The 17143-nt window shown below is 39.2% G+C and overlaps 1 protein-coding gene across 5 annotated transcripts in view; it reads right to left on the bottom strand.

Annotated features, from left to right (window-relative positions):
• Window positions 1-305: 305 nt before the first annotated feature.
• The window catches only part of c3h10orf71 (chromosome 3 C10orf71 homolog), a 48719-nt gene continuing 31881 nt past the window's right edge, over window positions 306-17143 (bottom strand). For 3 of the 5 annotated variants that reach the window (XM_016996244.2, XM_016996242.2, XM_016996243.2), the window contains 2 exons: window positions 14759-14833; window positions 306-9230 (listed from right to left, as the gene is read on the bottom strand). In XM_016996244.2, coding sequence (XP_016851733.2) covers window positions 4788-9056 — 4269 coding nt within the window. In that variant the 5' untranslated portion in view covers window positions 9057-9230; window positions 14759-14833 and the 3' untranslated portion in view covers window positions 306-4787. The remainder of the gene's footprint in view (window positions 9231-14758; window positions 14834-17143) is intronic. The other 2 variants (XR_010004539.1, XM_016996245.2) reach the window with 2 other exon arrangements.

Consider the following 17143-nt stretch of genomic DNA (forward strand, 5'->3'; position numbering starts at 1 on the left):
CTGTTCCTTCATTGCAGGTGATGTCTTAAAAGACCGTAATGGTTGTTTTTTGTTAATTAAGGGACACTTTAGAAGGAGAATAATCACTCTTCCCCCAACTCTGCACAGCTTGATTTTTAAAGGAAAAATGTTTAAAACAATAAGAGAGGTTTGTTAAAGGAATTGATAATGGGAAGGGAATTACTACATTCCTCTGCCCCCTCCCCTCCCCCCTCATTTTGCATTGGCTATTGAACTACTAGCAAACTTGATCAGATCAAACAAATGATAACTGGAGTAGATATCAAAAAACATACACATGTACATAATTTATTTGCAGATGATGTCTATTTATTACTAAAAAATCTGACACATTCTATATCTGCACTGCAATCAACCTAATGAGATTTCAAAAATACTCTTGTTTTACAATTAATCTTTAAAAAAATCTAAATTATTTTACCTCAATCTGATCAAAAATTTCAACAACAAACAGGAGTATAAATTAGACATTCAGACTCCAAGTATCTGGGTATTATCTTAACAAAAGACTGAAATCAGATAATTAGGATAAATTATCTACATTTTTTGGCCAACTGAAGCAAAAGTTTAATAAAAGATCAGATTTTAAATTATCAATGTTAAGGAAGATTGCAGCACTGAAAATGCATATACTTTCAAAATTACCATATCTGTTGCAAAATATTCCTCAATGCTCAACAATGCTCTACCAAATTCTCTGAAATTCATAATTTATAATTAATTTATAAATTTATAATTAATTGACAAATATATTACAGATGGCAAGAGAAATTATTTGTAATATAATTCGGGTGGGTTAGTGATAATTTCAGCATTCCAGCTATGGCAATTGAATCACAATGCTTCGGCTTAATGGGTGAAATTAGAAGTGGAAAGTGTTGAAGGGCAGAATGAGATAGATGAGATAATACCCGTATTTACTCGAGTCTAATGCACCATCGAATCTAATGCACACCTCAATTTTCTAAACCCTCAAACCTAAAAAAAGTATTTACCATATTATACGAATCTAATACACACCATATTTTTGGGAAGGTGACTTAGTCAAAAAGGGTGAGCATTAGTATCGAGTACATACAGTACTTGGTTTATATATAATGTTGCTCTGCTAAATGCAGTAACCTCACTATGCTTTTTAAAAAAAAAGCCTACTTGTTTGATGAAAATGGAGAAAATATCTGGCTCCAGAGCCCTCTCTTATTTGCCCATTATTTTATCACTCCAACTTTACATTCAGTGTTTGAACATAGCAATTTAGGCATTATAAGATCCCATGTAAAATCCAATAGATCCATGACGATACTTATTTTTGCTCTATCACGGAACAGCAGCTGGTCTGAAAGTTTTATGCCATTCCCCCCTCACACAAAACATGACTGAACACTGGCCATCCTTGTTCTAAAACAGGGGTGTCAAACTCATTTTCATTGAGGACCACATCAGACTTATGGCTGCTTTCGAAGGGCCATTGAATCAATGAGCAGAAGATCCATGGATACAGAGAACCAATTATTATTTTTTAACATAGCGATAGGTGCTCTTTAGCTTTTACTTCATTTAGGTCCCCAGGTGTTAATGAACAACAAATCTTATGATTTTTTAATTATCTGCCACGTGGACTGGGAATTGTAATCCAACAGCACTTCTGAGGTTGGGGAAAGGTTAAAGGACATTTAAAAGTCAAACATCATATCCACAAACGGCACTTTCCTGATTAAACCGAACAAACTGCAGCCTTCCAGATGTTACTGTATCACAACTTCCATCAGCTCTAGTCATGATGTCTAATGATTATACAGATGTGGTAGTCCATCTTGATAGCCACAGAAAATAACATGGTGGGCTGGATTTGGCTCTTGAGAACACACATCTTCTAAAACAATGTAGGAGCAAATGGAGAGCCATGTGGTTCACAGAAACTACTCACTGCAGAAATTTAGCAGAGAAATGTCAGTTGTTTGTTTTATAGCCCTCTTTCCTTACCACTGTGACTGTAGGAAAAGAAATGGTCGAGAATCAGGTTATATGACAAGTGCTTTTCTATTATACAGACAGTCCCCAAGTTATGAACAAGATAGGTTCTGTAGGTTTGCTCTTAAACTGAATTTATAAATAAGTCAGAGCAGGTGCATTTTTAAGTGTAACTCCAGCTATATATAAAAGCACACGGAAGGGTTAACACCTGTTAACACCTGTGTGTTTGTTTTGCTATCTGTGCCCCTGTTCAGAAGATTTCACCTAACTTTCTATCCCTGTGGTAATTGGATCATGGTGATACAGAAAGTAGATGTGGAATGTGCATGAGAATGTTCTGCCATATGAAAACATACCTTATATAGTGGGCCCTTAGTATCTGCTGGAATTTGATTCTAGGACCTTCTGTTAATACCAATCCAGGGATGCTCAAGTCCCATTATATACATTGCTGTCCCTTATATAAAATGGCAAAATCATAGTTTGCTTTGGGTTTTGTTGGGGGGGGGGTGGGCGTTGTTTTTAAATATTTTCAAACCATAGATGGTTGAATCTGTGGGCACAGATCCCTTGGATATAGGGAGCACACTGTACATAGAAAACCAACTATTCTTGGAAAGAATTCTTGCCTAACCTTTCTCACCTCTACTTTTCAAAACACAGGTGGGTTGTTTTTAAATGAAGGAGCCCTTAAAAATGACCTGTGCAACCTGTGGCTTTCTAGGTGTTCGGGCTTCCAACTCCCAGAAGTGATAGCCAACTTGTCCAGTGGTCAGGAATTTTGGGAACTGGAGTCCAAAACACCTGGAAGGCCACAAGTTGTTGCAGGCCTGCGTGCCATCCTTATTTTCTGTTTAGCCTCCTTCAGAATGACAACATGAAGTTTTGTGTTGTTATAAGGGGCAAATACAGCCCCATTTCCATCATGCACAGCAACAGTTGCTTACAACTATTGTTATTTGTTTTGTGGGAAATTGAAGGCTTCCCCTCACACTTTACTTTGGATTTATCTCAAAAATTTACCTTGTAAGGTTGGACTGCAATGTGGTGTCCAAACATTTTGCTCTTCATGTTCTTCTATGAAGTGTGGCTCAGGTAGGGTTGTTTTGGGTCATGAATCCAATGAATATCTGAAGATAACCAACTAGGACAGTTGGGTGACTTGTATAAGGAGATCATTTACCATAACTGTTTTCTAGAAAAAAAAGTGCTCTGCATGCAACAGTACTTGATGAATTGGAGATTTGCAGCATTCTTTGTAGTCAGTACAGGATATTCCACACAATTGTTAAACATGAACTAATGCTTATTCTTGTACTAGAAAAAGGACTAATTTGTTGACAGTCTTAATAACCATGATGTTCAGAAAACAATATCAAAAAGCAAAATTTAAAATATTATAAATTGGCGTATAATTAGGATTCTTCAGACTTAGCACACCTTAGTTTAATTTATATGTTTGTTTTGTGCATTTACAAGTTTTCCCATAATTTTCATTATTTTTTAATTTAGTGATACTGTGGTGAAGATGCAACAATACCAATAACTGGCAGCATTTGAGAAATTTTAGGCATATCACACCAGAGATCTGACGGTAAGGTAACTTTAGAAAACACAAAACTCTAGAACTAAGTAATACTGGGTCTTTTGGGTGATTTTTTTTTGGAAAAAAATATATTTTCAATTGTAGCTCTACTACTATGAAGATTAAAATCTTGCTTTATTTGAAAATGAAATTTAGGACTGATATCACATTTTCTGGTTGGACTATGATGATTAATATCTCAGCAGAATATAGAAAAATGAAGTTTACAAGCTGCAATGAAAAATAGTCAGGAAATCTCATCTATCTACTCACTTAATTTGCTAACCTGAAGGTGCCATGAGGTGTGAATTGTATATATGAATTGTATATACACCATACAACTATAATGGGCCTTTTTCATATCAAGACTAATATATTTTTGCAGTGAATATCCCATGTAAAATCTACCTTTTTAAAAATAATAATTTTTTAAAAAAAACAGAAAAGGGACCTCATTCATATACAGTAGAGTCTCACTTATCCAACATAAACGGGCCAGCAGAACGTTGGATAAGTGAATATGTTGGATAATAAGGAGGAATTAAGGAAAAGCCTATTAAACATCAAATTAGGTTATGATTTTACAAATTAAGCACCAAAACATCATGTTATACAACAAATTTGACAGAAAAAGCAGTTCAATACACAGTAATGCTATGTAGTAATTACTGTATTTATGAATTTAGCACCAAAATATCACAATGTTTTGAAATCATTGACTAGAAAAAGGCGTTGGAAAATCCAGAATGTTGGATAAGTGAATGTTGGATAAGTGAGACTCTACTGTATTTGATCCAATGGCTGGTTTTCAGTCTATATGTAATGAAATCCCTGTATTTTGTTTTCCCCAAGGAGAAATTTCTTCCACATTACTTTCAATTATGCATCACACTGTCACTCAGACTGTCCTCCCTTTATGTTAATTTGGGGTTAATACCATCCACAAATTTCTTAAGAGATAGTAGATAAGATTTCTTTTTAATACGAATTCCACAAAGATCCAGCCAGTTGTATTAATGAATGTGTGCATGCACTTTCAGGACATAACCTGTATATAATTGTTAACTGCTATCAAGTTGACTTCAACATACGTTGACCCTATGAATGAGAGACCTCCAAGTCACCCTAACATTGGCAGGATATATATTGATATATGGATACACACACATGCACACACACACAATATAATGGTTAACACCTTATATTCTCACAATATACCTTCAACAACAAAATCTTCAATTGCACCCACTGAAATGATGTCGGCATTAGCTGAGAGACTTGTGTCTTTTTCACAGTTATACTGTGACCCGTCAGTTTCATGACTGTGAGTATCACAGGGTGGATTGTCTGGACACTGGTCTCCTAGTTGCCATTCTGAAGCTGACTTCAAAAGTGTTCCTTGTAAAGATGAAGTAGTTTCAGAAAGCTGAGATGGAGATGCCAGAACTGGAACAGATGAAACTCTGAGCGGGAGAGCGCTGGGGTACAAGGCATGAGGAGAAGAGAGGATCTCTGAAGTGGGTGTTTGAGACAAGTTCCTTTTTGAAGAAGGAATTGACAGCTGAATATATTTGCCACTTTCTGGATCATAAAATGTCTTCAATTGAACTGGTAAATCTATTATAAAATATTCTCCTGAGTCCGGGTCCTGAAGGAGTTTACGTTGGGTTGCAGGTAAAGAAGGTGTGGGACTAAATGATATGGCAGACTGGTTTTCCAGGTTAGATTCTGAGGGAGTCAGAAGAGACCTGGGAGAAAGTGGAGACTGAACAAGCGACAAGTGTGCAGTGTCTTCACAGGGAGGTGTAGGTTCGTCTTGAAGCCTTTTTGGTTGTGAGACTGCTTTCTTCCTCTTGTTTGCTAGTTTCTTTGCTCTTCGCAATGCTTTTTCTGTTTTTGGTGGTACAGCTGGAGGTTTGGCTGCTGTCTTTGCCATTTGTCCCATCAGCTGCAGTTTTCCATTTGTTACCGGAGAATTGCGAGCATCTTCCGAGTGTTGACTTCTCTGGACTGGATTAAATGTTTCTGTGGTCAAAGACTGATCTCTACTCTCTGTTTCTTTGTGTTGCAAAGAAGTATTTGTTATTTTTTCAGCCTCTGATACATTGAAAACTGCCCCTGAACCTGCCAAAGGACTTGTGAGAGAATATGACACCACGCTGTCTGACCTTGGATTTATCTGTGTACAATTTGACAGGCTGCCTGTTGCAGCTGTTATGTCTTCAATAGTATCACTGAGAGCAGGAAATGATGTTGGGTTCTCTGAAACAATAGGAGATTTTGTCTCCTGACTGATGATTTTTTTCACACAAGAGCCACCTCTGCGTTTAGGAATTAGGTGATTCTTAAAATGTGTCTTTTCTTTTGTAGGAGAAGATTGCTTGTTTTTTGCTAGTTCACTTTCAATAGTAAGGTTTGGCTGACTAGTAGGATTGAGCTTCAGTTCTGCAGTTCTGACTTTTTCTTTGACCAATTTTTCACTGCTTTTCAAATTTTTGCCAGATAACACTGATGTATTATTAACTCCTCTATCATCATCATCATCTTTCACCAGTGATGTGATACCTTCTAGTCCTTCTGTAAGAGTAGATTCTGTTGTTGGGTTGCTCTCTTTCCCAGTGTCCTCTGCTTTCTGCTGACTTCTCATTCTGGAACAAGACAAGCCCACCTCTTCAGTATTTATTATCGTTTGCATCGGCCCATAATGTTTTTCAGTCTCACTATAACTACTAGCAATGGGCTCTTGACAGGAAAAAAACCTGTGCAGAGGCAATTTGATTGTTTTTATCACAGGTGGTGACTTGAATGTGTTGTCTTTGATCATGAATAAATTGGGCTTGAATGAATTTGGCAAAACTGGTGTCAGTGGCTCTTCTGACTTGCTTTCTGATACGGAATCTGTGGTTTTCCATCTGTCTTTCTTCTCCTTCACCATCCTTTCTTGCACTTCATTTCCATTTTCACTTTGCGCTTTTTTCCTTTCACACTTCCAATGGACATTAGATTTGTCATTGCTAAGGTAGTCATGTAATTCTTTCCTCCTTTCTGTCTCCATTTCTTTACAATTTGGCATTTCCTCCACACCAGTGTCAGACTTCTTTCTTTGGCTTTCTTGAAGACATGCTTTCTGAAAGAGCTCCAATAAAGAACTATTTGTCTCATTAAATGGTTGGTCTGTTATGGATATGAAAGATTGCTCAGAAGAGCTGGTGCTTCTTTTGCCTTTCTGTTCATTCCCAGTTAGTGGAAAGGCCTGACTGTCAGTGTTAACAATATTTTCTTCCGCTGTAAAAAATTGATTTGGGGATGCTTGAGATCCCACATCAGAACCGTGACATAGCACACCTTTTTCTTTTTTAGAGTCTTGCAAACAAAGACTGTTCACATGCTGCTCAGTTACATCTCCAAATGAACAAGTGGATGAAGGAGAATATTGCCTGTGTTTAACTGGGGGCAGTGCCATTGCAGAAACCATCTTAAAGTCCCCTATATCTGCTGAAGTACGTTGCCTTAAATTATCCCTATTTTGGTAATTCAAAGAATCTGTCTTTGATTTGGATGCAGCTGCAGTCACATAATTTTCATTTACACCAGCAGCAATGCTGTTTTCCATGGTATTGTCCATTTGTTCAGAAAGGTGATTTTTATCACTATCATCTATTAATTTTTGACTGTCTTCTTGTACCACACCGATTGCTGTAACACTTGATTTTATGTTGTGTTGTTCTTTAATCTTTTCATCTTCTTCAAGGGCTCTTAGCAGAGGAGAGGGACTGTACGTACTTTTCACACGCTTTCGGATGTCTTTTAAGTTGAATAATAATCGTGATGCTTTAGATTTATAATCATTCTGAGAACAATAAATGTTTTCCCCCTCAATTTCTTTTATTCTTCTAGTGTCCGATATGGGAAGAGTTACAGGTAACAACTGGCTTTCTACTTCATTTTTCTCTTGAGGTATAACTGGAGTTAAAAGTTTTGAGATGTTGAAAGAAGTACTGGAGGGGATAGACACAGATATGGGTGACTTGGATGCAGCTGCTTCAGTCAAAAGAGTGAGATCAGATATCTTTCCATATAATGAATCCTTTCTTTTGGGTATATCACATGTAATATCCTGAACTGGTTCTATTTTCCCAAGGATAAGCTTTTGCTTTCTCCAGGGTGGACAAATCTTTTCCAGTTCTGAATTGTTACCCTTCTCTGGTACAGAAGTAGCATGTGACACCGGTATTTGTGAATCAGTGCCACAGGGTGCCATTACTGGTGGAACAGAGGTCTGGGACAGAGAAGGTGAAATAGGAACCTTGGGTAGTGGTACTGGTAAAACATCAATCTGGGAGGTAAGTGTTGGTGTAAAAGGATCTTCAGATGTGCGGGACGGTGGTGTAGGAATCTTGCATACAACTGCTGGCAGAGTGGAAACTTGGGGCAACAAGATCTGTGAAACAGTGTCTTCACATATAGGCAAAGATGTCTGGGGTAGAGCTGTTGAAGAGAAAGAGGCTTCAGATTTTTCTGAAAGAGCATCTGAGAAATCTTGTTCTAGAATCCCAGAAGCTGTGGTATCAGTGGGAGATACATTTATTTTAAAAATACAAGATTCGTTAAGGAAAGGTGTTCCTTCAAATGTAAGATTGTGTTGTTTGGGCTTAATTTCAGACAGGCTTTTGTGATGAGCTTTCCATGATTCAAATGCACTGTTTTCACTGTGGAGAAACCTGCCTTTCCTTGCTGGTTCTTTTGCTCTGCCTGTTCTGTTTTTCAGTGCCACTTTAGAGACAGTGGAGATTTTAGACTTAGAGGCATCTGCCTGAGAAAAATGAAAACTATATGGACCTTGACAGATGAGATCCATTTTACTATGTCTCTTTTGCAACTCATCTCGGTCACTTCCATTTGCCATGTCTTGGGATGTGTCAGAAAATTCAGAGAGTTCCTTTTGAATATTGAGAATTGTTTTGCCGCCCAAGAAAGTGATATTGCGTCCAAGAATTAATGGACACTTTTTCAAACTATTTTTATCTGGATGTTCAGCGAGTGCTAATGAGGCTTCATCTTCAGCTTTATCAAATGTTTTTATCAGAGAGGACACTTTTGAGGTATGTTTATAATTGCACGGGCCAGACACTGGTAAACTCACTTTTTTCCTTGTGTTTGTAGAAGCCTTTTTATTTTCTTGAGAGTTTTTGGGAAACTGCTGGAATGTTGAATGCTCCTCAACTTTTGACAATTTATTGCGAGACACAGTTTTCTCATTATGTGGACCTTGTAACAATTTGCTAGATAATTGGTGGGCGATGTTGGATGGCACCGCTGGATCAGATTCTGTGTACGATGTTTCAAGCTCAGCCACGCACAGACTTCTGAAGGCTCGATCTGTGAGACTACAAACCTCTCGGTCTGTGTCATCGAGCAGACTCCCAATGCTGGAGGAGTCACTTTGTCCATCTGACTGTTTTCTATTCTCCTGCATTTTTCATATGATTCAAAAATAAAATAATCACACTAATAATTTCATTTATAAAACAGGTAGGTGATTTCTTTTGGTTACTGTTTTTTATCCATTTGCAACATCTTTGGATGAATTTCTCTTCTAGAATGTGCAGTTTTGTATTCATTTGCCTTATGGAAACTGGGACTTTCTGCTCTGCAAATTGAAAATATAGAAAATATTATTATTGTCAACAGAGAATACACTTGCAAATTAACCCTTTCTGTTTAATTACCATTGCCCACCAGTTTCATATCACTGTGATATTTTCTAAGTAAAGGAGAAAAATAAGAACACATCTTATTTATTGGATTACCAGATTTCTTCAATTGTAAGAAAGACACCATTGATTGTAAAACACACCCTAATTTCAGTACCACTACCACCAACAAAAATACATAAGAAACACCTACGATTTTAAGATGTGCCCCATTTTTAGAGATGTTTATTTAGGGGGAAAAATCTTAACATTGAAGGAATACAGTATACTATGAATGAGGAAAGTGAGTCTCTGAGTTGCAAATGTGATCCCAAAGCCATTATGAATCTTTTAAGGTCCTCTTAGTCCCCCATTTTTATTGAGAGGGGGCTTATAATTTAATAATAATAATAATAATAATAATAATAATAATAATAATAATAATACATATTGTAGCTAGTGGTGTATTTTAAGTATAGAAGAAACCTTTATTTGGCTAGGAAGTAAGATGGATGTCAATTCAGGGTATCTAAAATAGACCCAAAATCTAAAAAATGGGCTGTAAAGTGTTTTAGTTATGGAGCATGGTGGCACAATGGGTTAATCCCTCGTGCTGCTGAATTGCTGACCTGAAGGTTGGTAGTTCAAATCCACGAGATGGGGTGAGCTCCCACTGTTAGCTCTAGTTCCTGCCAACCTAACAGTTTGAAAATATGCAAATGTAAGTAGCTAAATAGGTACCACTCCGGCAGGAAAAGGCAAAAAGACAATCTGAGCAGTCGTGTCGTCCACACAACCAGGAGGTGTCTACAGACAACACAGGCTCTTCAGCTTGGAAACGGAGAAGAACACCTCCCCCAGAGTTAGAGATGAGCACCTCCTCCAGAGCCGGAAATGAAAGGGAAAGTCTTTGCCTTTGTCTGTGTAATTGTGTCTCATTGTTTGTCACTGTAACAAGGCATTGAATGTTTGCCTGCCTGCTTATATGCTGTAATCCACTCTGAGTCCCCTTAGGGAGAAGGGCGGAATATAAAGTGCTATTGTTGTTATTATTAGTTATGCATTTTTTCAAAAAAAAATCTGAAGATGGGAACATGCATCTGGGAGTGGCCCTCAAGGTCCTGCAGATGATCGGAGTTACCCTCCTCCCTCCAATCACTGGCAGTTGCCTACCCTATACTATGCCATTCAATCTTTGGTAATCCTCAGAAGTTAATATGGTAGCTAATCTCAAATAGAGACTCTTTGGCTTAAATCCTGATTCCATGAGTCTACTTGAGTTGGAACTAACCACTAATGTAGGTCTGGAATGTTAACCTCTTTTCTGTAAATACAAGCTGTGCTGTAGGGATTTTTCTCTTCTCACAAAAGAAAGAGGAAAAGTTGTCAGTTGCAACCAACATTGACCGGACAAAACTTTGAAGGGGTGGAGTGATGCATACAGAACTTTCAATGACTCCTCATACCACCTGAAAAAGTGACGCTCATAAAAACTTAAGCTAAAATAAATGAGTTTGAAATATGTCACAGGACACCTATATATATTAGGGGGGTGCAAAATTCTGGACGTAATTTTGGATTTCAGAATATTTCAGCAATTCAGAGATACGAACTGCTGAAATAAAATAAGAAAAGGCATTAACAAATTAAAACGTAAGGCCCTGAAACTTTAAGAGAAGTTTGTTGATTTGGACCATTTTTATTGTAACATACTCCATTGCCCCAGAGTGGGAGGAGGCGTGATCGACAAGGGCAGCTGCATGCTGTTTTTTCCCCCCTTGTCAGCCAAACAGAAAAAGAAAGGTATTAATAATGATAATGTCGCTTTAAAAAATTCTTGATTTGGCATGAGATGTTACCTTTCCATAGTCCTCCTCTCAGCTTGCCTGTCTGTCTATATTGTTTGTCGTCCTTCCTTCAAACAGTGAGGGAATAAGAGGTGCAACACCACGCAATTGTAAATAGTGTCCCCGCTCACACAAAGTAGCTACTACAATATATATCTATATGTGTAATATATAATATATAAATAGATGAAATATATATATATATATATATATATAAAATTAAAAATTTCCTATAAATCAATGGATTACCCAAACATTCTGAAACAGGGCAGGCTCACAGTCATAAATGTGGCCTACAAGTGTGGCAGGTTTCATTCAAAAAGAATTTAATTTTTTTTCAATCCTCTGAGGCTGAGAGTGCTTAAATTGGAAAAATTCCCTAAAAATCGGTGGATGACTGGACTGGATCTTTCTGAAACTTTGCAGGAATGATGTCCTAATCATGTTCTGTCACTGTGGAGAACTTCAAGGGGATACCTCTTTTGGTTTTTTAAAAAGAAATTTTATTTTTGTAAACTTTAAAATTTTCCTAAAAGTCAGTGGATGACTGGATCTTTCTGAAACATTGCAGGAATGATGTCCTACTCATATTCTGTTGTTGTGGAGAAATTCAGGAGTTCCTTTGGGGTTTTTTTAAAATAAATTTTATTTATAGAAATTTTATTTGTATAAACTTTAGTAGTTAGGTAAAGGTTTTCTTCTGACATTAAGTCTAGTCATGTTCGACTCTGTGGGTTGGTGCTCATTTCCATTTATAAGCCGAAGAGCTGGCATTGTCCGTAGACACCTCCAAGGTCATGTGGCTGGCATGACTGCATGGAGCACCCTTACCTTCCTGCTGGAGCGGTGCCTATTGATCTACTCACATCTGGCTTGCCTGGTTAGCAGAAGCTGGGACTAATAGCGGGAGCTCACTCCGCTCCCTGGATTTGAATCGCCGACCTTTCGGTCAGCAAGTTCAGTAGCTCAGCAGTTTAACCTACTGTGGCATCCTAAAAATCAGTGGATAACTAAAACATTCTGAAACTTGGCAGGCTGACAGTTGTAAGTGTGACCTGTAAGTGTGGCAAGTTTCATCCTGATAACTAAAAAGTTTCCCTATTGGCCCTAATGGACTGAATCTTGCCAAAACAATAACAAAACTACAGATTTTGAATTTCAAATCGAAACGCCCCCCTCTGAATTTCTCCAAACAAAACAGGGTGGCATCAAAAATTTGAACTGAAACAGATTTCTGCCATTTTGCACACCCCTACTATATATGCGTGTGTTTTTTACACACATGCACACACTGAAGCAGACAAATTTCTTTCCATGCATAATTAAGAAACAATTTTACTCTTATTTGAAAAGTTGAATGTTGGAAAACTGGGTGGTACCCGCAGTCTTAACAGATACATCTTCCTGAATCCTACATGGAATATCTTTCCTGAGAAGGTGCCTCTTATATCAATGTTTTATCTTCAGAAGTGTTGTTGTTTCACTGATATATAAAGCTGTGCATATTTAATCTATGCAGCCAATCTAAACCTAACACTTGTGAAAGAAAAAGTTTTTAATTAAAAAGCTACTGTCATGTTTGTTCATTTTGTAACCTATTTGTAATTCTATTTTGGATCAAAACTTTATCTGTTTTATCCAACACCAACATCCAACAGAAGGGACAGATCAAAAAACATAAGACTAGTTTTGAAAACTAATGATGCTGATCCATCACCTGATCATTCCAGGCCACAAGATGTACTAGTGTGGATCCAGGTTTGGAGGGAGCCGGGGACCTGATTTACAATAATATTGCACATATACTCCATAGTAGCATCATCTATAGCATTTCTTGGAGAATACTGCAACAGTTTGCCATATCTGCTGTTCTGAGTCTAATCAACCACACTGATCCTTCAATGATCATTCTATTTTCAAAGACAGTGTATCAATCTTGCTCCTTCCAAAAAAAACTAAACAAAAAACAGCAACCAAAAATCTGGTAGGCAAAGGCCAGAAGTCATTTTTATTTTAAGGAGTCAAAATCATCTCTAAGCCAGGCTTGCACAATCTATGGCCCTCCAGGTGTTTTGGACTTTAGCTCTCGGAATTCCTGACCATTGGACAAATTGGCTGGAGTTGGCTAGAGTTGGAGTCACAAGTTGTGCAAATCTGCAAGCTGATTCCAGTCTAGCATGTCTACAATTACAGATGTGCTGATGATGATTGCTGCTGTCATGAATATGTGTGTATGTGTTCTATGCATTTGTTTCAACACTCCTTCAATTCTTTTTAAGACGCTCAAAAATTCTGCAGTTTTTCCAGTTGCCTTTGCTGCCTGACCTCAGTTTCTGGATTGCCAAGAGGATAATAATACTTCACCCCAAAAAATGTGGGACATTTAAAGCTTTGCATGGTGTGAAACACTTCGAAAAAGAGGCAGTGCCGTCTTGCCAGCCTCTTCTTGGTTTCCTTTTTTTTGGGGAACCCAAAAGGCCATACTGGGGGGATTTGTAAAAGGCACCATGATGTAATGGGTTGACTGGAAAGACATGTGTCAGCAGCTGATTGGCTAAGCATGCCAGGAGCCAACATTCTGATTGGCTGCTATCTCTGGCTTGCTGCTGAGAGAAACGGTTTGAGCTGGCACTTCTACCTCACAGAGCAAAGAGGTAACAGCTAGGGTATTAATGGCTGCCAACTCTCTGAAGCCTGCTCATTTAAGGCTGTTATAAAAGGACTGTTTATTCCTTCTGTTCTCTGTAAGAAGCCAGAGAGACTACTGTATATATTGTTGCTCTGTTTGACCTATTGAACTGAAGTAAAATTACTGCTACTTATTTCACAGACCTGAGTGGCACGTTATTACACTGCAGGGTAAACTTTGGTTCAGAAGCCATGGTAAAGCTTTTATTTATTTACATCTACAACATCCAACACAGGCAAGCTGGCCTGTCTGCCTGTAGGGTTAAGACAGTGGTTCCAAACTTTTGGGCCTCCAGGTGTTTTGGTCTTCAGCTCCCACATTTCCTAACAGCTGGTAAGCTGGCTGGGATTTCTGGGAATTGAAGTACAAAACACCTGGAGGCCCAAAGGATAGGAATCATTGGGTCAAGAGAATGATGGGGATATCATCATGTCTTTCTTCTGCCTACTCATTAATGTTTTTGTCACATCATGCTCTCTGTCTGGGGCTATGATGCTGTACACACCTGACTTAATTAACTTCCAAATAAATATGTATTATAGGAGAGGCATACGTGAGAATAAAAACCCATTGATGAATAAGCTAACATAGGTATATAACAGAGGGCACAAAGAAAATAACACTTCCATTTTTGTGTGTGGAGTAGTTCAAACACACACACATGCATAAAACAGAGTAAGAATGTAGCATGTACTTAGGTTTTCCTAATTGTGCATTCTTTTGGTTAGCCTTAAGGCTTAAAGCATGGAATTATATCTGAGAAAACCATTATCTCATATGTGTTTTCTCAATGGAATGGGGAATAGAGAAGACCAAATTCAACTCTCATTTATAGACATCTATAAAACACCTGTTTTAAATTCATTGTAGCTACACTACCCTCACTCTCATCTCTATGATTCTAGTTATACAAATGTTTTAAAACTTCAACATCATGTTGATAACTCACCCAGTATATTAATCGGTGCTTTGAAGGCCCTCATTCTGGTCTTCCCTTGTTCATATTTGCCTTACTGCAGACCATCTTAAAAGACAAATTGAAAATATTTGAGTGAAGCCTTTTCAAAATGCAAAACTCCTCATGTTTCCTCACTATGCGAATTAATTTTAAAAGATATATTTGTAAAATAGTGAGTATTGCTTGTTTTTGCAGGGGTCCCCCTTATTATTTTTGTCCTTTTTGCATGCTGATTTACTTGTCAAAAAACTATCAATAACGTGCTATCTTTGGCACTCAGGACTTCATCACACAGGATAAGTAAAGTGTTTTGGATCCTTGGGTTTAATCTAACTAAGTAAGTATGGTTGACACTGTAGTCTTCTATCATGCTGTGTATGTTCTGCCTGGTGAAGAAAAGATTGAGAGGAGATATGATCACACTCTTTAAATACTTCAAAGGTTGCCACAAAGGGCACATCTACATTGACCATAATGCAAAGGGCGCCCAAACCTGTAGCGGCCAAACTACATATTGAGTTGATCTGGTTTAATCACATGAAAGCTGTTAATGAAGTCAAAGCCTTGAATTTGAGCCCATGTAAACAGTTGGACTGCAACTATTTATCTGGCCATCCCATATTTGCTGGGCTCTGGCAGCCAAGAGACATGAGATGGCACTCGCTATCCTTTCCCATTCTTGTTGTAGCAGTCTTTGAGCGTGACCTAGGTCCTGCCAGTTGTTTCTTTCCTAGAGTGACATCAGCTGGAGTGAAGAGGTGATTGGCACCTAGCTGACACCTCCAAGGTCATGTGGCCAGCATGACTGCATGCAGTGCCGTTACCTTCCCGCCAGAGTAGTACCTATTGATCTACTCATAAAGTTCATGTTTTCAAACTGCTATGTTGGTAGAAGCTGAGACTAACAGTGGGAGCTCACCCTGCTCTCCGGATTTGGACCGCCAACCTTTCGGTCAGCAAGTTCAGCAGCTCAGCAGTTTAACCTGATGTGTCACCGGGGGCTCCGGTGTATGCAGATACATACATAATGATATCTCTTGGAAGGCGGTGGGACCGCGCAGTAAACTGGCGCCGGCCCCACCGAGGGGAGGAACAACGAGATGGGTGGCCGCTTGGCCCTGCCCCGTATCCTTCAAGGATATGGGACGGGCCAATCAGCCGCATGACACATGCACAGTGGTAGGAGAGGGCGTCCCGCCCATCTTGCCCATCCATCAGAGGCGGTCCAAACAGCGAGATGGGTGGGGCACCCTCTCTGACCACTGCACATGTGCCATGCAGCCACTTGGCCCCACCCCGTATCCTCGAAGGATACGGGGTGGGGTCAAGCAGCCGCATGGCGCAAGCGGCCGCTCATCTCGCTGTTCCTCCCCTCGGCAGGGCCGCCGCCGGTTTACGCCTCGGTCCCGCCCCCTGCCTTGGGATGGGTTGCCAGAGACCCAGCAGGTAAGAGGCCTCCGCGGCCATGGCTGCAGCCTGTTCTGGCCTTTGCCCTCGAGGCCAGGTCTCCAGGCTGCCTGGCCATGTTCCAGAAGCATTCTCTTCTGATGTTTCATGTACATCTATGGCAGGCATCCTCAGAGGTTCTGAGGTCTGTTGGAAGCTAGGTAAGTGGGGTTTATATATCTGTGGAAAGTCCAGGGTGGGAGAAAGATTTCTTGTCTGTTTGAGGCTAGTGTGAATGTTGTAATTGGCCAGCTTGATTAGCATTTAATGGCCTTGCAGATTCAAAGCCTGGCTGTTTCCTCCCTGGGGGCATCCTTGGTTGGGAGGTGTTAGCTGGCCCTGATTGTTTCCTGTCTGGATTTCCCCTGTTTTCAGAGTGTTGTTCTTTATTTAGGCTTTTCCTTAATCCCTCATTATCCAACATTTTCGCTTATCCAACGCTTTTATTTTTCAGTGATTGGTTGGGGGGGGGGCAAAATTCTGTTTGATTACACTTGAAAATTACCTAGGGCCGGCCCTGCTTGAATCAATAAAGCTGATAATCCACATCATGAAACAAAGACATTGTCTCCTTTGGCAAGACTGAAAATCTGAGAATCCTTTAGCGCTAGACAGATATTGCCTCTCTAGTACCCATTTCTCTGCTAATTGAGCAGACCCGTGGGTTGCAGCATGCTCTCGTCTGTATTCTAAAAGGGACGGTGCATTTAACACTTCATTAGACTGCCCTGATGTGCTGCTTGTTCCTTCTGCTGGGAAGTTGTAGTTACTACTGAAAGCTCTTCTTCTGTAAGCTAGGCTGGAGGGCTGCTGAAAGCTGCTGGTCTCCAACTCCAACACTGGTCCTTCCAGCAATCCCTCATCATCATTGTCAGAGCTGACCAGGACATATGTGGGACAAACTATTGTCTTTACAAATATACTGCTTAT

Source organism: Anolis carolinensis, chromosome 3, assembly GCF_035594765.1.
Source record: "Anolis carolinensis isolate JA03-04 chromosome 3, rAnoCar3.1.pri, whole genome shotgun sequence".
NCBI lineage: Eukaryota > Metazoa > Chordata > Lepidosauria > Squamata > Dactyloidae > Anolis > Anolis carolinensis.